The 20,803-nt window shown below is 39.9% G+C and overlaps 1 protein-coding gene across 2 annotated transcripts in view; it reads left to right on the top strand.

Moving 5' to 3' along the window:
• The first annotated feature begins 2,908 nt into the window (after positions 1–2,908).
• Positions 2,909–20,803, top strand: part of LOC6569390 (teneurin-a) — a 128,908-nt gene continuing 111,013 nt past the window's right edge. For both annotated transcript variants that reach the window (XM_032741299.2, XM_043215945.1), the window contains exon 1: positions 2,909–3,837. In XM_032741299.2, coding sequence (XP_032597190.1) covers positions 3,692–3,837 — 146 coding nt within the window. In that variant the 5' untranslated portion in view covers positions 2,909–3,691. The remainder of the gene's footprint in view (positions 3,838–20,803) is intronic.

Here is a 20,803-nt window from a genome sequence, read left to right as displayed (position 1 = left end):
ATTAACATATTTCATGTTGAATGCAACACAAATGCTGTGAAAAACACTTCGAGAACTCTTAATTAGCTCATCAAAAGATTTTTTTTGCCAAAAAATTAAATTCATGTTATTGTCAATAATGTTGATGGGTTTTTTTTTCTTTCTTTTTTTTTTTTTGTATGGCATGCAGCAATAAGAAGCAGGTGACGTGTGGCAATTATGTGATTAACACTCGGAAATATCAACGTTGTTGAAATATTTGTGAGCGATTGGGGGAAAAAACATACAAGAAAAAAAAAAAATCGACGAAAAAGATGCGCTTAAATATAAATTTTAATGAACGTGAAATTGTTTTCATTGCTGGGCAAATGTTTCATTAGTTCCTATGAATAAAGATGATGATGAATCCAAAAAGATACAAATGTATCTAGTGTATCTGTGGCGTGGCAAAAGACGATTGCTGCGCTAAAACTAGCCAGCTCATTGTCGTGTTTTGTTGTGCTCGGTGTGTTAATTAATGTGCCACGCCCAGCCCCTCCCACGAAACACCCAAAACACCCAAATATGTGTGTGTGTGTGTGTGTGTGTGTTGCGATGTGGTTTTGATTAATCGAAAATTAGGTGCACTGCTGCATTTCGATACATTGCCAGCCACAAACAATTGAGCGCCGCTTGTGGTCTGCAGCTGTATCAGTATCAGCATCAGCATCAGCATCAGCATTTATTGCGGTTCATTTTCAGGTGTCGCACACACACACACACACACATGCAAACACATACACAGCTACTTTGGCTGTCGGGCAGCGGCTTCACGCCACGTTTTGTAATTCAATTTTTGTTCATTTTCTGCCATCTCATAAATTTAATTTGAAATGAAAATCCACAAGATATGCCCGCCAGCTACTCGCTGGGCAATGTATCTTCCAGATACATATTTGTGCTTTTTTTTTTCTTTTATTTTCTTGGGGTTTTTTTGTTTTTGTTTTTTTTTTTTTTGTCGACCACAATAACGGATTACATTTGAAATTGTTTGGCATTGGCGTGCGTCTTTGCCTCTTGTCTGGCCTCAAGTACTCAAATACCCCCACTCCCTCCCCCCAGACCGCCTGTCGATGATGTTGCCCCCTCCCGCCGCCCTTCTCCTGTATATATATATATGTGTGTATTTCTTTTTTCAATATTACACGATGACTTTGAATATTTGTGTTGCTGTTGTTGTTACTATTGTTGTTGTTGTTGTTGTTGTTATTCGTGGTGTACATCATGGGTGGGATTTTGTGATTAGAGAGATACAAGCATCAGATACACAGCAACAACCACAACAACAGCAGCAACAACTTGCAGGCTGGCTGGCAGACAGACCCAAAGCCAAGAGCAGCTCAGCGAGCAAGTGTAACAAATATGTTGAGCATTGGAATTAGATAGATGCCAACTTGTGATATAGATACAGATACAACTAAAAAGATACAGATGCAGATACACACACAAATACATACAGATACAGATACAGCTAACTATAGATACAGCTAGAGTAATAGGTATAGATACAGGTACAGCTAAGAGATACACAAGCAAAAAGAGCTGCAAAAACCCCTAAAGTTATACAGATCCAGCTAATACTAGCTACAGATACAAATAAGTTATAGTTAAGCTATGCTATGCAGTTCCAGCTATAGATACATCCACAACTAGCTATGGATCCTACTTTGAAAGCAGATACAGATACAAATATAGTTATATATCTACAGTCCCAGCTATATGTATATATATTCATACAGATATATCTACTTCCACAACTATTGCTGTAGAAACAGATACAGTTAGAGATACAAATAGAGTTGCACACTTATTTTGATTGTTTGCAAACTGAACTCGCATGGATGGGTAAAGGGGGCTTTTGGATTGATGGGGGAGGTGGAAGGTGGACACACACAAAACACACATACACAATGTGCACACAGCAAAATTGATGCGTCCATTTTGTTGGGTTTTATTATTGGCCCCGCCCTCTATGGGGTACAGGTCGGTTCGGGTTGGAGTTGAGCCAAAAGATGATTTCGAGTTGAGCTGCGTTTGAGTCGATACTTAAAAATCGATGCTCGAAATTATTTCACAATGCTGCTTTCCGAAAAATGGCCGGAAATAAGTGTCTGTTTCCGTGTGTGTGTGTGTGTGTGTTTAGCTACGTATGGGTAGTCTGTACACATTGCACATAAGGTATTCCAATCCTTTGGAATTTCCAGTTGAACGAGCAACATAAATTGACAAGTTCGCTTGATTTTTATGTGTGTGTTTGACATTAATCGATAACCGCAAGCTAAGCATCCAAGCATATGGAGTCTTTATTATTTTCTCTTGCGTGTATTTGAAACGCATCATTTGTGCAACAATTGAAGTCTATAATTGGGCATCAACTCAAAGGTTGTAATTCTTCTAATTCTGCTTTCTTGGAGTGTTTAAAGTGTTAAATACTTCAACTAGAGCATTTTAAATATGATTTGTTTAATAACTTTTAAGTAAGCCGGTTCAGCTTTTATTCACTATTATACAATTTATAACAAATATTTATATGTATGTTCTGTAAATATTATTTTTATTATATTAACAAGAAAACAAAATACGTGTTAACTGTTTTCCACTGTTTGTCTGGCTGATACAGAGGTATAAACATTTAAGTTTATAGTTGATGTGATTTTGCAAACTGAATTTAACATTCAAGTTAATATTCGAAATTTTCTAAAACGTGAAAGGAAGCAACGAATGAAACTTAAACTGAAACTGAAACTGACAGCGAAACCGCAACTGAAACGAGAAAGCGTAAATGGTATTTGTTTGTGTGGTCATCGAAAGAACTATATTTAATGCTCATCATATTATTACTTTTATCTAATCCTTTTCTCACAGGACGAGGCGTCAGTCAATATCAAAAATTAATCCAAAGCAAACACTTTGTGAGTGTGTTTTTTAAGCACTTGTCGCAAATCAAATATGTGAAGCAACGGCAACAACAAAATCAACAAGCGAGCGAGCAAGAGCGAGTGTTTAAGCTATCAAAAAAAAGAGATAGAACGAGAGAGAGAGAGAGAGAGAGAGAGTGAGAGAAATTGTGACAGAGACAGAGACCGTTTAAAGGTAAATGAATATTTGCATTCAATTAAAAGTGCTGTCGGCGGCAGCGATGCCAGCAGCAGCAGCAGCAGCAGCAGCTCCCTCCACCAGTGCCTGCCCCCTGGACAGCAAGGAGCACCAGCAGCAGCAGGAGTAGCGCCTGTTTGGGGGCAAGTACGGAGAGAGAGAGAGCGAGAGAGAGCCGGAGAGAAAGTGAGGGAGTGAGAGAGAGAGAGAGAGAGAGTGGTTGCCAAACATCCCGAACTGATAACGCATAATTATTGCAAACCGAACTTGGCGCGTTGATTAATTGAAATGCAAACAAAATGCAACGTGGCCAATAATAATTAATAATAATTACACTGAAATTATCATACACATATTTATGTGAATTGCAAATAAAGTGGCAAACAAACAGCGAGCACAGCAAATTGTAAAACGTGTGTAAAACGCGACGTGTGTGTGAAGTGTGTGCAGCAGTGTGTTGCGTGGAGTGTGTTGCGTGGAGTGGAGTGTAAAGAAAAACACGATAAGCCGATAGCACTTAAAATACGAAGCAACATCATCAGCAGCAGCAAACGAAACGAAACGAAACGAAACCAAAATGACTATGAAATCGATGAAGTACTCCGATTGTGATACCATTATGGATGGCTATAATCCGGTGCCGCCTCCATTGCCGCGGCGAGTGCCGCCTGTGCGTAATATTTATGCCGAGCCCTTTGCCCACGAGCCGAACCATTCCAGCAGGTAAATATGCATATCGATAACAATAGCGATAACATACGGTTCGATTGCTTAATCGTTGACAGTTGTCATTTTCATTTTCATTTTAACTGTATAATTTCAACTTTAATTAAAGCCATCATTAAATTTAAACCGTCCTGACTGTCTATCGATTCTTATCGATTGTTTTTGCAAGCAACAGTCAAGTTGTTGACAAGCTTTAAACTGCCTTTTACTTATATCAAAAACGAAGGTGGATTTATTGTAAATCTGACTTCGTCGACCCACTAAATGATATACATTTAGATCATACATTCCATCTGTCCATTTATTTAGCTAACTAAATAATCAAAGTCAAATAGAAGAGAGGTATTGCCAAATAGTTGTTGGCTTACTATTATAATAGCTCGATCAATTAGCTAGTCGATAGAAATCGACTGATGCATTTCCATAAGGACTTTACAACGATTGCAGCTGCATTTAACATGTAAATCTAAAACCTATTTTAAGTTTATCAGCTTGGTCTTGGTATTATCTTTCACAACATCAACGTTCGTTGTGCTTATGGTTCACAAAAGCCCACAAAGGATATAACCCATAACCCAAATACAGTCAAACACCAACCAGTAACAACCAGCACCACCCCATTGCTGACTGCTGACTGCTGAGTTGCCAAGTTGCATATTAAAAGCGAGCGAGTATCTTGTCGAGTGTACAATATGCATTTTGATGCGCTAAGAGAGATCTAGAGAGAGAGAGAGAGAGGGAGAGTGGGTGAGTGGGTGGGAATATCCCCATCTGTATAAAGTATAAATGTGGGTAGACGCGAAGTTCGTGTGTCGCATATGGATATTGTGCAAATATCCTTTTGCCATAAAACAGGCTACAACAACTACAATGCCAAATAGCCTCAGTCCGCAGTGAATGCGAAAAAAGTGTACTGGGTTGGGTTACACTGTGAGAAAAACTGTATATGCTTCATTTCAACATAGATGCATTTTTGTACTTAAACAATAAACTATTTCTACTTGCTAGAAGATATTTAAATTAATACTCACAAAAGAAAAGAAAAAAATAATTTGTTGTTTGAATGTAGAATTGCAAATATGTAGAACTGCAAAGATACACTTCTACATTTTTATTTTATTCGTGAAAAAAACTGGTTATAGAATAATTTTTGGGGCTTAAGGATGAAGTGCAATCGTTGATAATTGTTCTTTTTTTTTCCAAGCAAACATCTTAAATTTTACTAAAAAAAAAAAACTAAATCTTTAGAATAAGTATTTTCTTTGAGTGTAGATATGTAGATAGCAAAGTGTTTGATAGAAGCAGCTCTCAGGCTCAGAGCGATGAAGCGAGGCAATGGCCAAGTGGTAACCAGCAGTCAGCCAACTGGTTATAAAAGGAGGTGGTCGTGGGGGCAGTGGTGGGGGTGTTTGGGAAGGGTTTCAGAATTGGATGTTTGTTGCTGCTGTGGTAAAAATTGCGGCGCAATATGTTTGGCTGTCAGTTTCATGCATTTCATATCGAAAAGCATTCGTACTTTTACTTGAGTGAGTTTTATGAGCAACGAGCCAAAACAGCTGAGTGCCTGCAGTGGGGAGAGTGGGGGCCACAACAATAACAACGACTCACTGGGTACATCTATGATGATGCTACACTGGCTACAATGTATACCGTGTATGTGTATGTGTGTGTGTGTGTGTGTGTGTGTGTGAGAAAGAGATAGAGAGGGCGAGGTAGAGCGAGTGAGACAGATTGAGATACACTTCAGACGCAGACAGCAAACATTGCCATGCATAGTTTTTTTTTCTTTTTTTTGGGTGTGGAGAACTCTTGCAAACTGGGTTAGAATACATATTTTTTTAGTTGTTGTGCTGGCATTTTTTTTTTTTTTTTGGGTGTTATATTAAATGAAAAGTGCAATTGCTTTTTATTGCACGACAACCAATATGAGCGAGGGCACAAGCATATCCCTAACAAATTGAAGATGTAATTTTGCCCAAAAATAGATAAAATCTTTGACCAGCTGCTTAAGCACCTATCAATGTGTGTGTGTGTGTGTGTGTGTGAATCATAAGTAATGTAAAATGCCTAGTTTGGTTTTAGTTGAGAATAACAATTTGCCAGCATAAATGAAGATTATTTATATATCTATATATATATATATGTTTATATATTAATATTTATTATGTTTGCTAAATTAGTTGGTAGTTCAATTGTGCAATCTTTGTGTAATTGCAAACAAAGGTTAAGCTATTATCGTATACCCTGTAAATATGAGGCATACGAATACGAATTGAAGTTATCATTTAATCATTGTGCAAGAATTTTACCACTCAAAAATTAAATGTATATATATACACGTAGTATATATATATTAATATTCATCAACATTTGGGATTAGCCATGTTAATTAAATTAAATTAAATTAAATAGTCATAAATCGAACTTAAGCTTAGATAAGTATACAAAAACAATTAAGGGAAACAATTTGAGCTCGTTTTAAATGGGTATTACGTAGTCGGCATCGTTTGAGAGTCAAATTTAAGTTTTATGACAATGAATTTCTTATGAGACAATTAAAGCAATTCAATTAATATTAATGTGATTTCAAATTTTCCAATTTGATGTTGAATAAATTAGAATACTGTATTTACGGCCGAGTAACTTAAACTATTTTGCAACTGTAGTAACAATTGAAACAACATTGTGCAACCAATTACTAATAATATTTATTTTATCCTTCTCTCTCCCTCTCTCTTCCCACAGGTAAGTTATGCTTCTGGTTATGCAAATCACAAATTAACGAAGGGCGCTGGTAAGAAACGAATCAAATTTGCAGTTGCGCAACTTTTTCATTAAATACTTACATTTGAGTCAGACCAGCAAGTAGCAAATATAACGCTTATCGGGAGTGCACGACTCGTAGATACTTTGTATTCTCACAAGATAGAAAGTGAGCAAAAAATAACAACTCTGGAAGAACATATTTATTGTCAAAACATACGCAGATACCAAGCTCATATCTGGCATATTGTGGCTGGCATTCATTTGTATTATGGGCATATGCATTTGTCGTTATTTACAGCTCAAATTGCTGCAATGAGCTTCAAAGACATAGAAGTCCTCAACCCAACAGGAGCTGAGGCTGATGGAGGAGCTATAGGCTCAGAGGGGGGCAAAATATATCGAATGGGTCGCAGCACAGGTACCCCAATTATAATAATAAATATTCAATATTTTTACAGGGTATATTCCCACAACAAAATTTAAGAGTCCTCAAAGGACAGCTTTTTTATTCTCAGTCGGAAAACTTTTACGGAGCATTTGAAAGTCAGTCGGATTGCAACTCTGGCACTGGGAAATGTGAAATGGGAAATGGGAAATGGGGGAAAAGCCGTCAAAATGTTCCACTCGGTATATGAACAAACATTTAATAATTCAAGTAGCCCAGCGGGCGGACAACGAACACCCCTAATGACCTACTTCACAACTCCACCACCACCAACAACAACAACAACAACAATAACAACAACAATAACAACAACAACAACAACAGCAGCAGCAACAACAACAGCAACAATAATATACATAAGTAATTTCTGTGGGTGGATCCCCCTTCGAGAAGTGGCTTCTTGGGTCAGGTGGTTAGCAGGTGGTGCCGGAGCAAAAGTTGTTTGCTTTCACATTCGAAGAGCTATGGGCTTGGGTTTTGGGTTTAGTTTAGTTTAGTTTAGTTCGAGTTTAGTTTACTTGCCAGAAGTTTCGACTTCTGTTTGGGTTCGGCTTCGGCTTCGACTTCCGGTTTCCTGTTGAACAGCAACAACAACAACAACAGCAGCAACAACAGCAACAAGAATCCCAAAACTTCAAGTGCATTTGCGCTCAAATCAAACCCAGTGTGGGAGCGGAGAGGAAGAAGCAGCACATGAAATTATAACCGGGTGAAAATAAAACTGCATTGCAAAATATGCAAAATATGGCGGGAAGCGGACGGAAAGCAGAGCGGAGCCAACGGGGCAACAGAGGGGAGCATCTCAGTAGGAGTTTGTATGTTTTTCATTTTTTTTTCTTTTTCATTTTTTTTTTGCCACAAAGTTTGTGTTGTGAAATTTTGCATGGCACATGCAGCAATTTCTACTCAGTTTTGAGTGCGCATTTCCACTGATAAAATTCCTGCACTTTGGCCCCCTCCCCACACACTGCTGCTCGATATGTGGCATGACCTCTTGACCTAGTCGCTCAAGCCGAGAGGAAGTAAAGAAATGAAAAAATGAAAAAAGTAGTAAAATAAAATGCCAACAACGGACAATGAGGCACCTCGCCTCGTCCCTCTCTTTCTGCGCTTGGCACTCGAAAGAGAGCAGCGCCAGAAGTTACCTCCTCCTCTTTGATCCAGTCCATCCTTTGGCTAGCAATCAACATACCTGCAAAGTGCAGCCAGAGAATTGACATCGAAAGGGACTTTTGAAAGCGGACTGTAGCCTAAGCAGTTATCATCACCAAAATGCCAAATCCCACTGGCTGTAACTCCTCCTCCTACACACACACACGCACACAACCAGTCAGCTCATCAGCAACAGTATGATTGAAATGCTGAGCTTGATAAAATGTTGGCCAATCATACATAATACATATATATTCAATATATATGTCTACATTATATATATATATATATATATGTAGTTCAAGCAAACATCAGCACTTTGTTTAGGCGGGAGTGGGTGTTGGGAGGGGGGCGGTTGTTGCGTGTGCAACATTTGTATCGGACAGTTGGCAACTAATTTGTTTTGGGAGTGGCAGCAGCAGGCAACAAAGCACAAAGGTCAACAAATTGAATAAAAATTACAAAGCAGGACTACTTAGACCAAACTCCACCAAACAAAAACAGAAACAAAACAAAAAAAAAAAAAGGGAGCGGGGTGTGGATGACTTAGCCTAGAGAGAGAGAGAGAGAGTGAGAGTGTGTGTGTACAGCAGGAAGAGTACCTCCATCAAACTTAATAAAAGCTGTTTCAGAAATGTCTTGTTAAATCTGACTTCCTTTCTGCTTGCCCTGCCCAACTGTGCCACATACAAAGCTAATAAATACGATCTTTCAGCAATGAATCTTGAATGTGCTTCAGCTGCGCCTCCAGTTTGGTCCTGATCTGATTCAAGCATTCCCAAGTGTCCCCCTTGTCCCCCTTGCTCCAGTTGCTTGCCAGGAATTGCAGCCTTCTGCTCGACTTACTGCTTGTCAGATATTCTCAATTAAATCTTTGTTTCGGTTGGCGAAATGAGTACATTTTCTGGATCTGTCAAAAATCTGTAAAAAAAATCCATATTATCGATGGTTCACTGTATTTTTTCTTTTTTTTTGATTGCCTTTAGGAAACAGGACATTGTTAATAGACAAATAATTATTCTAGAGCCAAACACTGTTCAAATTTGACTGGCTTGTTGAATATCTGAATGATCTCAGCACAGACTACAAAAGTTTTGTATATTTTTATTTCGCATCACGATCAGCTTTTGGTCAGTTATCCCTCTCTTTCCCTTCCTGTGCCTCGCTCTCTCTCTCTCTCTTTCTCTCGTCTCATTCAATTCGATTCCTTTCATTGCCACAACTTTGCCTGGGCCACTTCTATGTCCTTCTGCAATGCGCTTTTAGTTAACTTTTTAGGGGTTATGTTTTGAAATGTTTGCTCATATTTCGGCAGACAAACTTCAAACTATTGTTGTGGCAAGTCAATGAACTGGCAAAATCGCCTAATATTTCCACACATACACACATACACATACTCTATATATATATATATATGTATTGTGTTCTGTGCTGGGCTCTAGCAGTATATTAAAAGTCTATTTCTTTGGCAAGACAATAAAATTGGAATAGCACCAACACCAGCAGAAAAAGGGCTCAAAAGCAAAGTGAGCGAGGGTGCCTTCTCTCTCTCTCGCTCTCTCTCTCCCTCTCTCTCTGTCTCTCTTACTCTCCCACTAAGCAAAAAGTAGCTAAAAAAGCAGATGAAGTATTTGTAGTGGCGGAGTTCGCCATCGCATCGCGTTTAGTTGTAACAAAAGAGCACATAAAGCTGCAAAAGAAGAAGAAGTGGAAGATGATGAAGGAGCTGTTGCAGGAGGAGCAGGGGAAGTGAAACGTTGAATGAATGTGGCGGCGTAAGTCCTACGGCCAAGCCAGGCAAGCCAGCTACCAGTTACCAGTTACACTCGTCAAAAGCAATGTCCTCGTTTGCCCATATTCAATTTGAGCATAAGAATTTCAAATAAATAAGAAATGTGTGTGGAATTATGGATTTGTGGCAAACGCTGTTGCGCCCCAAATCCTAAATGTGTTACGCTTATCAAGCGTACTTAATTGTAGTTCTCTTCTCTAGCCGTTTGTTTGTTTCTTGTGTTTTTTTTTTTCAAGTGTATCCGTCCAAGAGCCATTCGCAGTTTCCATTTCCAGTTGCAGCATCGTGGCTATTGTTCTACTTCGCGAAATAGCGCACATAAAATGCCAAAGAATGGGAACAAATGATAAAAAGAAAAGAGAAGAGCGAGCGAGGAGGAGCAAAGAAAATAAAAGGAAGACCAACCAAGCAGGGTCGGGAGGCGGGCGAGAGAACGAAGCGAGCGAAACTGACAGGCAACTGGCAGCCAGAAGGCAGAAGGCAGGCAGCCCCAGCTAAAAATTGGAATGAAATGCCGTGCCAAAGTATCTCTACCTACCATACCGACAACGCCGCATCCCCTCTCTCAATCCACAGGGCAGTCCAGCACTCCACCACTCCACCATTCAGCCGCGCCCCAACAATGTGCGACTGTCAATTTCAGCGACATCCTCTCTGGTCGACATTGCCAACGAAAAGGGTTCAAATGTGTCTCATTGCGCCGAAGACAACATATGCCAATAATTTACGCAATTTAGTCAAAAACAACAACACCAACAACAACACCACCAACAACAAAAAACACAGCTATGAAAACAGGAAAACAAGAAAAGTGGAAAAAGGCCGCCGCAGACACGAGACGCTGATGAGCGAGAGCCCCAAGATTCATTCATTCACTTCCCTAAACTAAAAGAAGTAAAATCCCAAATAAATAAATAAAAGACGAGTAAGAATGCTCTTGTCGAGAGAGAGCCCGACTTCCAGATACCCTGTGCTGTGTATTTTGGTAAACGATATTCGCCAAAACTTCATTAAATGTTTACTGGTGATCAATATTACGTCAAGCTATATACAAACCCAATCAAAAAGGTTTTCTCTTTGTTATCGGTATTCGATTAATATCGATATGCAATGCGAGAACTTATATGTTCAATTTGAAGACAGACAGACATACATGGTTAGATCGATTTGGCATGGTTAGATCGAGTTGTTTAAAAATATACGTATGCTTGATGAGCTAGTCGTTGGTTTCCTCTCTGCCTGTTACATACTCAAGCAGAACTTCATTATACCCTCCCTTAGAGCCATTTGTAATGGGTTCTGGGCATAAAATGGGATGGAAAACAACAAGATGTGTAGGCGCTGCTTAAGGCAATGAGTGGGGCAGCTCTTTAGACTGTCAAAGCAGTTCCCCGCTGCTTGTTATACCCTGTACATCAGCAGCATTTTCATATTCCATTTGATTGCTTGGATCAGTTTACATTCTCCGATTTCCGAATAATAATGTCACATCTCCACATAACCAAACTGAATGGGGTACAAGATCCATTTGATTTGAGAAGAATTATCTTGTTGTTGGTGTAAATAGCTCTGCTAAAGTTACACAATTAACTCTATACTCTAACTAGGATAGAGTATACAATTTGTATTACAAACTGTCAACGTTTATTAAACTAAACTTCAGGTTCGAGTCGGGTTTGGAATGCATGCTGGATATCTGCTAGTCGAAAGAACTAGCAGTGTTTACATCCTCTATCTCTGTTGTGTGTGTGTGTGTGCTGTTTCTGCTTGAAAGGGTTAACAACCACTTTCGCCGTTCCCTCCGCCCCTGCAATCCTCCCTTGCACTAACATTGCCCCATTGCCCCATTGCCCATTCCCCATTCCCCATGCTGTTGGCCGAATTGATGCTCAATTTTATATTTTAAATGTTATTCAAATTGTGTCACATTTCTCAGTGTAATGGCCTGGAATTGTGTAAGAATGTCGTGTAAGGGTTTCTTTCACCATCTATCTAAGTATCTCTCTGTCTCCATCTCTCTCTCTCTCTCTCTCTGCCCATGTCTCTCTCGCAATCTCATATATAATGTTTGTTCTTGTGGCATGTTTTGGGGACAGCAATGCAAGCAATCTAGCAATCCGTAGCAACCCCTTTGCCTCTTTTCTCTCTCTGACTTTGTGTGTGGGTTTTATTTATTGTCTGCCATTTTGGGCACCCCCAACAACAACAACAACAACAACAACAGCAACAAATAAAAGGGAACTGAGAACTTCCATCGATGCCATAGAAATGTATTCGGCGTGTGTAGTTGTTCAATACACAAGCGAACGATTTAACTGCGCTAAGCTAATTAGCCAGAAAGAGGAAGTTATACATATACAATACAAATATACATATATATCTGTATCTACTGACTGACCCCAAAGGGTCAGGTCTCTCACCGTGGTCACTGCACGGAAATTGCGTCATTAACGAGTCGCTTAACGAACTGAGAGAGAGAGAGAGAGAGAGAGAGAGAGAGAGAGAGAGAGAGAAAGAGAGAAGAATGAGTCGAGTGCGTGGGTTAAGCTTTTGCGGTTAGTCGGGGCATGAATGATGGCCAAGAGCTTTGAGCGGCAAAAGACCCGTTAATGGAGCAGAGGTCATAAGCTTTGATTGAGCGACTAGGTGAGATTGATGAGAGGTGTTTGTGTTTGTGTTTGTTCTTTCTGCACTGTTACAGTTGGCAAATTGGAAGCGCCTCAACAACACTGCTGAAAACTCTGCTCCACCTTTGATTGACCAACTGGACTTGATTGATGGTAGCTGATTGAGAGTGAAGTACAGCCTATACTGCAGACTCAAGGCTCTGCTTCAGATATAAACAAATAAAGATCCATGCTTGATTAAGAACTTTGTTTTCTGATTGATGGTCATTGATTGATGGTATAATACAGTTCAACATTTAAAGACTAAAGATATCCAAGGATGGGGTTAATCGTGATAACACTTCTTCCAAAAAACTTTATTGATTGACTGACTTAAGGCTTGACTGAGAGGACAACACCAGAAATGATTGAAGAAGTCTGCAGATTGAAAACATCAACAAAGCCCAAATTAATCTGAATTTTTGATTGTTTCAAATCAATTTGCTGCCTACACACACATATTCTGTTGCAACATAAGTCTCTGTGCAACATTGTGTCCCTTTCAATTTGTGCTCTTTTCAGCTACCCCCAAGTAGCAGAACCTGTGTAATTGAACCGTGGCAGTACGTAAATGACCTGGGGCTGTGATTGTGGGGTCAGCTTTTGAAGTAGCCTAATGACCACACTTTAGTATTACATTAGCCTTGCCCTGTGGCATCGCCGCCCCTGTCCTTAACATGACATTTGAAGTAGATGCCACAGAAATGAGGCAGCTTGCGAGAGAGACTCGGTGACTTTTGTGCCGGGGCTAATTGGACAGCATGTTGTTTGTTTGTTTGTGGCGGCAGCAGCAGAATGAAAATGGAAACCAGAAACCCAAAACCAAAACCAAAACCAAAAAAAACCAAATGCCGAAAACATAAAAGATGCGAAACATAAGCTGCACACAACAAACATAGACACACACACACAGAGTACACACACAGAACACACACGCTAATCAGACACACGCCAAGGCCGAAGAGGACATTCAACAGCAGAACTTGAAATCACAGTCGGAATTCGAAAGAACAAAAAAACGAAAAAAAAAAACAAAGAATACCCCCCAAGTCAAAGACGTTAGTCAAAAGGCGCATCAGGCTGCTTTGTCTTCTTCTATTGCGTCTTCTTCTTCTCTTCAGCATTTCCCAGTTTCCATCTGTAGCAGCTTCTGTTCCTGTTTTGGGCAGGCTTTTAACATATTTTTGGTTTCAGTTGCTGTCTGATACTCTTCAGTTTCAGTTGCTGCTCAAACTTCGAGCGCACTTTTTTATTTAGCAAACATCTTTTTCGAACTTTTATTTTGCTCCATTCCACACACACACATACACACACACACACACATGTGTGTGTGCGCCATGATGCTGCACAAAAAACTTCCGACAACAATTCTGCAAACGCAAGCAGGAAAACATAAATCTGGCTAAAGCTAAAACGCAAACTTTAAGTTAAAAAAAAGAAAGAAGACAAATCAGAGTATATTTATGCCAGTGTTAGGAAAGGGAAGACAGAGAGAGAGAGACAGAGAGTGTGTGTTGTTTTCGAGAGGAAGAGAGAGAGAGAGAAGCTATTAACAACAATTGAGTAAAGAGGGGGAAGAAGAACTGACCACTGACAGCTCTCAGAGTTGCGACCCTGTCAAATGCAACCCGAAAGACGACATGCGACTGAATAATTGAATGATTGATCGATTGAGCTATTGAGCTTTTGACTTGATCAATGTTAAAGTTGCAACTCTCCTTGTCTCGACTGCATAGAAGATTGTCTCGATAATATATATATATGTATATAGATATATGTTTTATCTCTTATTGATTGATTGAAGCAATCGAGTCGTATCCGAAGTGGAAGACAGACGGATCGAATTACTACATCATTTAGTTGCACTCTATCTTTTAGTATTGTATTAACAATGTTTTTCGCTTATCATAAATTCAGCAACATTCAGAGTGATGATATCATACTGCTGTAATAATAACAATCAAATTTACTATGCAATTTGGATGTTGACAGATTGAAATCTTTTTGATGACTTTCTTTCTAGTTGTACATTCTACATCACTATCTATAATTAAGAGTAAGAGAGAGAGAGAGTGAGAGAGAGAGAGATTATCACTTTCAGTTATCTTTTTCTTTATATATCAACACTTTCCTCCTTTTTTTGCTCTCTCTCTCTCTCTTTCTTTTCCTGTCTATCTCTCTCTCTCTCTCTCTCTCTCTCTCTCAGTCTCCCTCCAGAGCATCTGTTACCAATCTTCAGCATAGCTTTGAGAGCACTTTGCCAAACCCTTTTTTTTATTTTTGCCTGGACTGTTGAACGATTCTGGTTTTGGGCCAAGAGCAACAACCAAATACAGTAACAACTGAGTAGCGTGACTGGTTATCTGTTGTCCGCAGCATTCCGCTTGTCTTTGCCCTGCCTCTGCCCCTTAAGAGCCTGTCCAGCGTCCATTGCTGCTTCTTCCTTTTCTACAGTTTATGTTTACTTTTTAGTTTTACGCTTGGTTAACGTTTTGTTTTTTTTTTTTTGGTTTTTTGTTTTCGTTTTATTCTTTAAGCAAATGTCCACTTTTTGACCATTTGATATCCAAACAGGCAACTCTTATGCGACTGACGTGCGTCTGCCCATGTGTGTGTGTGTGTGTGTGTGGGTGTGGGTGTGTGTGTGTGTGTGTGTGATTGAACAAGCTGTCTTTGGGCTGCCATTTGAAGCTAAAGCTTGAAAATGTTTGGAACATGCCTTCGACAACTCTCATGAGCATTTTTTTAAGACTAACGCTGGTCACAAACCCTCCACACATCCCTGCCACCTCACCTAGCACCTCCTAGCACCCTTGCTACCCTGCCCCTCTCTCTCTCTCTCTCTCTTTCTTTCTGTCTTTCTCTCTATTGCATTTGCTGTGTGTCCACTGACCACAGAGAGCGAGTGTGCAACTCCCGTCCTGTCTCTTGTCTGCTTCAAATGGGATTTGGGCAGAAATAAACTGAAACTGCAACAGAAACAGAAACACAGAAGCAGAAGCAGAAGCAGAAGTAGCAGCAGCAACAGCAACAGCAGCAGAAGCAACAGAAAGATAAACCCAGCAGCTAAGTAACAAGATGATTATCGAACGTGATGCGCTTTCTGGAATAGTAACTGGAATAGTAAGTGGAAATGGAACTGGAACTGGAGGTGGAACCGGGTGGGGTTATGGGGCTGTCTGCAGCACTTCCACGCGCAGTCAGGCAAGTTCTCCGATTTGCCGTCAATTAGCAGCTAAGTGGATTTGTTTACCATCTTGTTTTTTTTCTTTTCTATTTTATTATATTTTTCTTTTTATCACAATTTGAGCACATTTGCATTTGGCTTTAGCTAGATTTAGCGTGTTTCTTTTCTTGTTGCCTGTGCTACGTGCCCAGTCAGAATGTTGCCAATATTTGTGTATCGATAAATAGCCCAACACACATAGACAAAAAAAAAAAATATAAACAATACTTGACAACGACTAACGACAGAGACAGAGTGAGAGAGAGAGAGGGAGAGTGAGGGAGAGAGAGATAGAGAGAGACAGAGAGAGAGAGAGAGAGGGAGAGAGAGCGTTTATCTATGTGGCATCCAGTCGTTGCTTGGCTTACGGGCCTAATCTACGTGGCATGCGTGTACGTGTCCGAGGTGGGCGTGACATTCGGCTGGGCGGAGCGAGGAGGTTGACTGGGACGTGGGTGGGGGGGGGAAGGTTGAGGGTTTTGCACTACGTTGCCCCCGGGCGGATGAGACAAGTTAAATCGTTGCGTTATTGATGGCAAATGTACGTGATAGGCTCACAACGTGCCGCTCTCTCAATGATCATCATCATCATCGTCATCGTCATCATCATCATCATCAACATCAGCATCATTGGACAGAAAATGGTCAGAATTCACACTTGGAAAAATCTAGACCGAATCGCTGAATATCACAGCACGGAAAATTTAGTAATACAAATTCTGCAGGCTTATAAAAATACTTAAGTTAAAACTAAAAAAAAAACTAACAAAATCTGGAAATTCAAATGCAGCAAAACAAATTTTGTAAATAAACTCAGCAGATTTGATAAGATTTGAATTCAAATTTGAATTTTATAATGTTCCAATAGGCTGATCAATGAACAAACAAATATTTAAGGTATGAATATTGAAACACCTTTCACAGAAATTCAATTAGGTGATATTAAAAGAAGGTTTCAAACCGCTCAACAAAAAGAAAATAGTTTGCATATTTACTTTTTAGAAATAGATTCAACTTTTTTTTAAGGACAATTTTGAAAATTTAAGAAATGATTATAATTCGAATTGTTTTGAAGTTATTTTGGAAAGTGTATAGATATGTTCTTTATGCTCCCTTTCCACTTGTGCGCCGTGGAATTTTTGTTCTGTGGTGTGTTGTGGGTGGGGGGCAACGGAATGGAGAGTGAGAGAGGGAGGGAGGAGGAGATGCTTATAATACACGCTGCTGGCGCTGAAGCTGCGACGACAAACAGCTTTCAACAACAGTCCAGCCCACCTGTGTGCGACGACGAGAGGAGACTAAACAAAGATGCTTAAGCGCATTACAAAACTTTACTTGCCCCCCTCTCTCTCTCTCTCTCTCTCTCTCTATCTCTCTATCTCTCTTTCTCCCTCTCTCTGTCGCTCTCTCGTTGTGGCACTCGTTCAGTCATTGCCATTGTTTGTAAAAACTTTAGCCTGAGCTTTGGCTAAAGCAAAATGCTTTCAAGTTGTCAAACAATTGCCCAGCGCCTGCCAATGATCTCTACATACAAAATAAATACTATGTACACATAGATATATATATATATATATATATATATATGCTATATCTTATATATGTTATATATAATATATATGTATGTAAGCATTTGAAGACTCGGAAGACAGCTGTGTTCTTTATTCCCTGCTCTCTTTGGCAGCATTTTGCATTGACCTCAGCCAAACTGGGACTGAGCGGGTACTAAGCCCTACTAAGTACTCTCAAGTCTCTGTGATTTTATTCCATTGACTTGATTGCGTGAATTAAGCGCATTTTGCGGCTCTTGTGTTAGCTTAATCAGTTTGTCCAATTCATATTTGAAGTTCCATTTAAAATGAATAACAGCATTGACAGTCAGGTCGTTATAGCCATGTCTGACTGTCTGTCCATTAACCTAACCAGTTTGTTATTTATCATATTATGCAGGCCCCACTCAAAATCGGACTATTTTATGATATAGCTGCCATAGGAACAATCGGTTGAGTTTTTCAATTTAGAGTTTCAATTTGAAGGGAAGGGTATTTATAGAGAAGGGTATTTAAGATCTTTAAAAGTGCCATTCAAAACAGTGCAGTATTAATTACCACTTGTGCTTTCTCTCGCGCTCTCTCTCTCGCGCTCTCTCTCTCTCTCTCTCTCTCTCTCTTTCTGTTGCAGTATCTAAAGTTTAATTGGGATTCAGTTTTCTTTTCATTCAATTGCTTCGCATCATTTAATTGAGCTCTTCACATTTTCTGACTGCTGCACCCGCCACCCACAAGTCGCGTTTTGCTCAATAGAACAAATTAATTTCGCATTAATTTTTTTTTATTTTACGTTTTACGTTTTCTTTTTTCTTTTTTGTTTTTTGTTTCTCAATTGTTTGCTTTTAGTTTTTGTGGTTTCTGCAATAAAATCATAAAATGCCAAATAGCGCAAAAAACAAAGTTCAGCTTTTATTCGCAATATCTGCACTGAAGTGGGCCACTTAAATCGCCCCACATTGCCAGAGAGAAAGAGAGAAAGAGAGGGAGAGAGGGAGAGAGGGAGAGGGAGAGAGACCGTTTGCCCCCACTCATCTCGCCTGCAACTGACAGCAAAATATTTTAATTAAAAATCAATTTAAAATCATTTACAAATCAGTATTTGCCGAAACCCTTTCATAATGGATAGAACAAGCGCAATTAACTTGTGTCTGAGTGTGTAATAAGCAGACGGAAGCATTTGCGACTCGCATCAGGCATATATATTCTTGATCAGCTATGTTCCTCTGTCTGTCCGTCAGTCAGATGTTCATTGATGTTCATTGATGTTCATTCATCATGCACAGAGTTGGTCATCATCATCCTCAGGCTACATTTGCGAGTCTTCGCCTTTCACCTTCTGCGTGTTCCAGTTCGCTGAGAGAGAATGGGGTAACCCCGCTGCAGGTGCTCCAGCTGCGCCTCCAGTTTGGCATAGATCGGACTCGAACATTCCCAATTGTCCCCTTGCTCACTTTAAAGTGTAAAAAGACTGCAAGAGACTATACGAGGGTATCTGCTAGTCGAGCCCACTCGACATTCTCAATTGCTTGTCTTGCATTTTTGCACATTTATTTAAAAAGTGAATAATTTAATTATTACTTCGTGCATTTTGTGCGAGCAGAGAAACATTCATAATTTGTATTTAACTAGAGATGAATGGTTTGAATTATCCAGCGATTGATGAACAACGCATGACTGGCTGATTGAGTGCGTATGGATGCAGCTGCAAATCAAATTATATATATATATATAGATATATATCGTTAATTACATATCTATATATGTTTGTATATTTACGAATATAAGCTGGCATCTATGTGTTAAGCTGGCTAATTGGCAACTTATGCGTGTGTGTGTGTGTGTGTGTGAAGTGTGAATCAAATTGAATGAAAGTGAAGAGTGTATTCATTGATTTTCCGCAAATACACGCACTCACACACACACCCATATGACAGCAAGTTAAACTTTAACCCTTTTGAACTATTGCACATACTGTACATATATATATATATATATATATAAATCAACATATATATATATATAGAGCGCAGCAAGGGGATTGCTGCTCTTTACTCCCTCCCAGTCCTCCCTCTCCCTATCCATGCATAGTTTAGTAGTTCGTAGTTCGTTGTTTGCGCCATCGTTTATCATTAAAATGCAATTAAAATTGACATGACATTTGATTTACAGCCACGAACCTATGCCCAATGCTCCTTAGGACATGGCAAGCTCAGCCGAAGGTGGAGAAAGGGGGAGGTTGGGTAGCTGGGTGGCTGGGCTGGGTGGTTGGGTGGTTGGGTGATAAGGGACAGTTGAGAAACAACAATTCAAATCGACCCAAGAGACTTGTTTTAACTTGCATTCTGTCACTTTGTGCCAGACGCGGCGAGCGGCTCTGGTTGTGTGTGTATTTGAAGGGTCAGTGGTTACTGATTGTGTGTGTGTGTAGGTGTGTGTGCGTGTGTGTGTGTGTGTGTGTGTGTGTGTGTGTGTGTGTGTGTGTGTGTAGGTGTAGTTAGTGTAGACGAGAGGTCATCAAACTGCTCAACCAATAATCATTTTCCATATAAAAGTAGCCAATATATTTGTGAATTTTCATTTGATTTTTAGCTGTAGAGAGAGAGAGCGAGAGAGAGAGAGAGAGAGTGCATGCCATCATTAGCTGTCACTCTCTCGCTAACTTAAGCCTTATCTCTCAGTGCTGTTTCAATTGCATCGTTGCCAGATTCCAGCTATAAATGCTGAACAATCCACAAGATGCCCATTTCCAGCAAACAAACAACAAATGGAAATAGTTCAAAGACGATTCAATTCTAAAGGTGTTTCTGTATGCGTCTGCCCCACCCCTCCACACCTCCCCGCAGAGCAGAGTTGCAGACACAGGTGGAACAAAGGGCGTTTCTTGTGTCTTGTGTGAGTTTAGTTTACGGTTATTAGACGAAATTAAAGCGCAGCCAATTTGCATAGATTTAAATATAAATCGACTCATCGACTGCGCTGCTTGCAACAATTAACTTTAACTAAAGAATACTAATATAAAGCGCCGTTTATGATGTGTGATATGCGGGCTGGCCGCTGGCCGCTGATTGCTCTTGCTGCTGCTGCTGCGGCTGCTGGTGCTGCTGCTGCTGGTGCTGCTGCTGCTGGTGCTGCTGCTGTTGTTGTCATTGTTGTCATTGTTGTCATTTGAATGAACTGTTAAAAAATGCATTAAAAAAAATAGCCAATAAAGTCTCGACCCGTCAATAAAAACGCAGCGTGTGGTCAACTGGGTGTGGCGTGGAGTGGGCGGTTGAGGGGGGGGGAACAACTTATCAAATGGGTTTCTTACTAATTTTGCTTTCTGTTGAAATGCCAAGCAAATAAATGAGAGTGTGGACTGGGTAGAAG

Source organism: Drosophila grimshawi, unplaced genomic scaffold, assembly GCF_018153295.1.
Source record: "Drosophila grimshawi isolate 15287-2541.00 unplaced genomic scaffold, ASM1815329v1 contig_848, whole genome shotgun sequence".
In the NCBI taxonomy this organism is placed as follows: domain Eukaryota; kingdom Metazoa; phylum Arthropoda; class Insecta; order Diptera; family Drosophilidae; genus Drosophila; species Drosophila grimshawi.
Note: the sequence above shows the minus strand (reverse complement) of the source record. Positions and strands in the feature narration are given on the sequence as shown.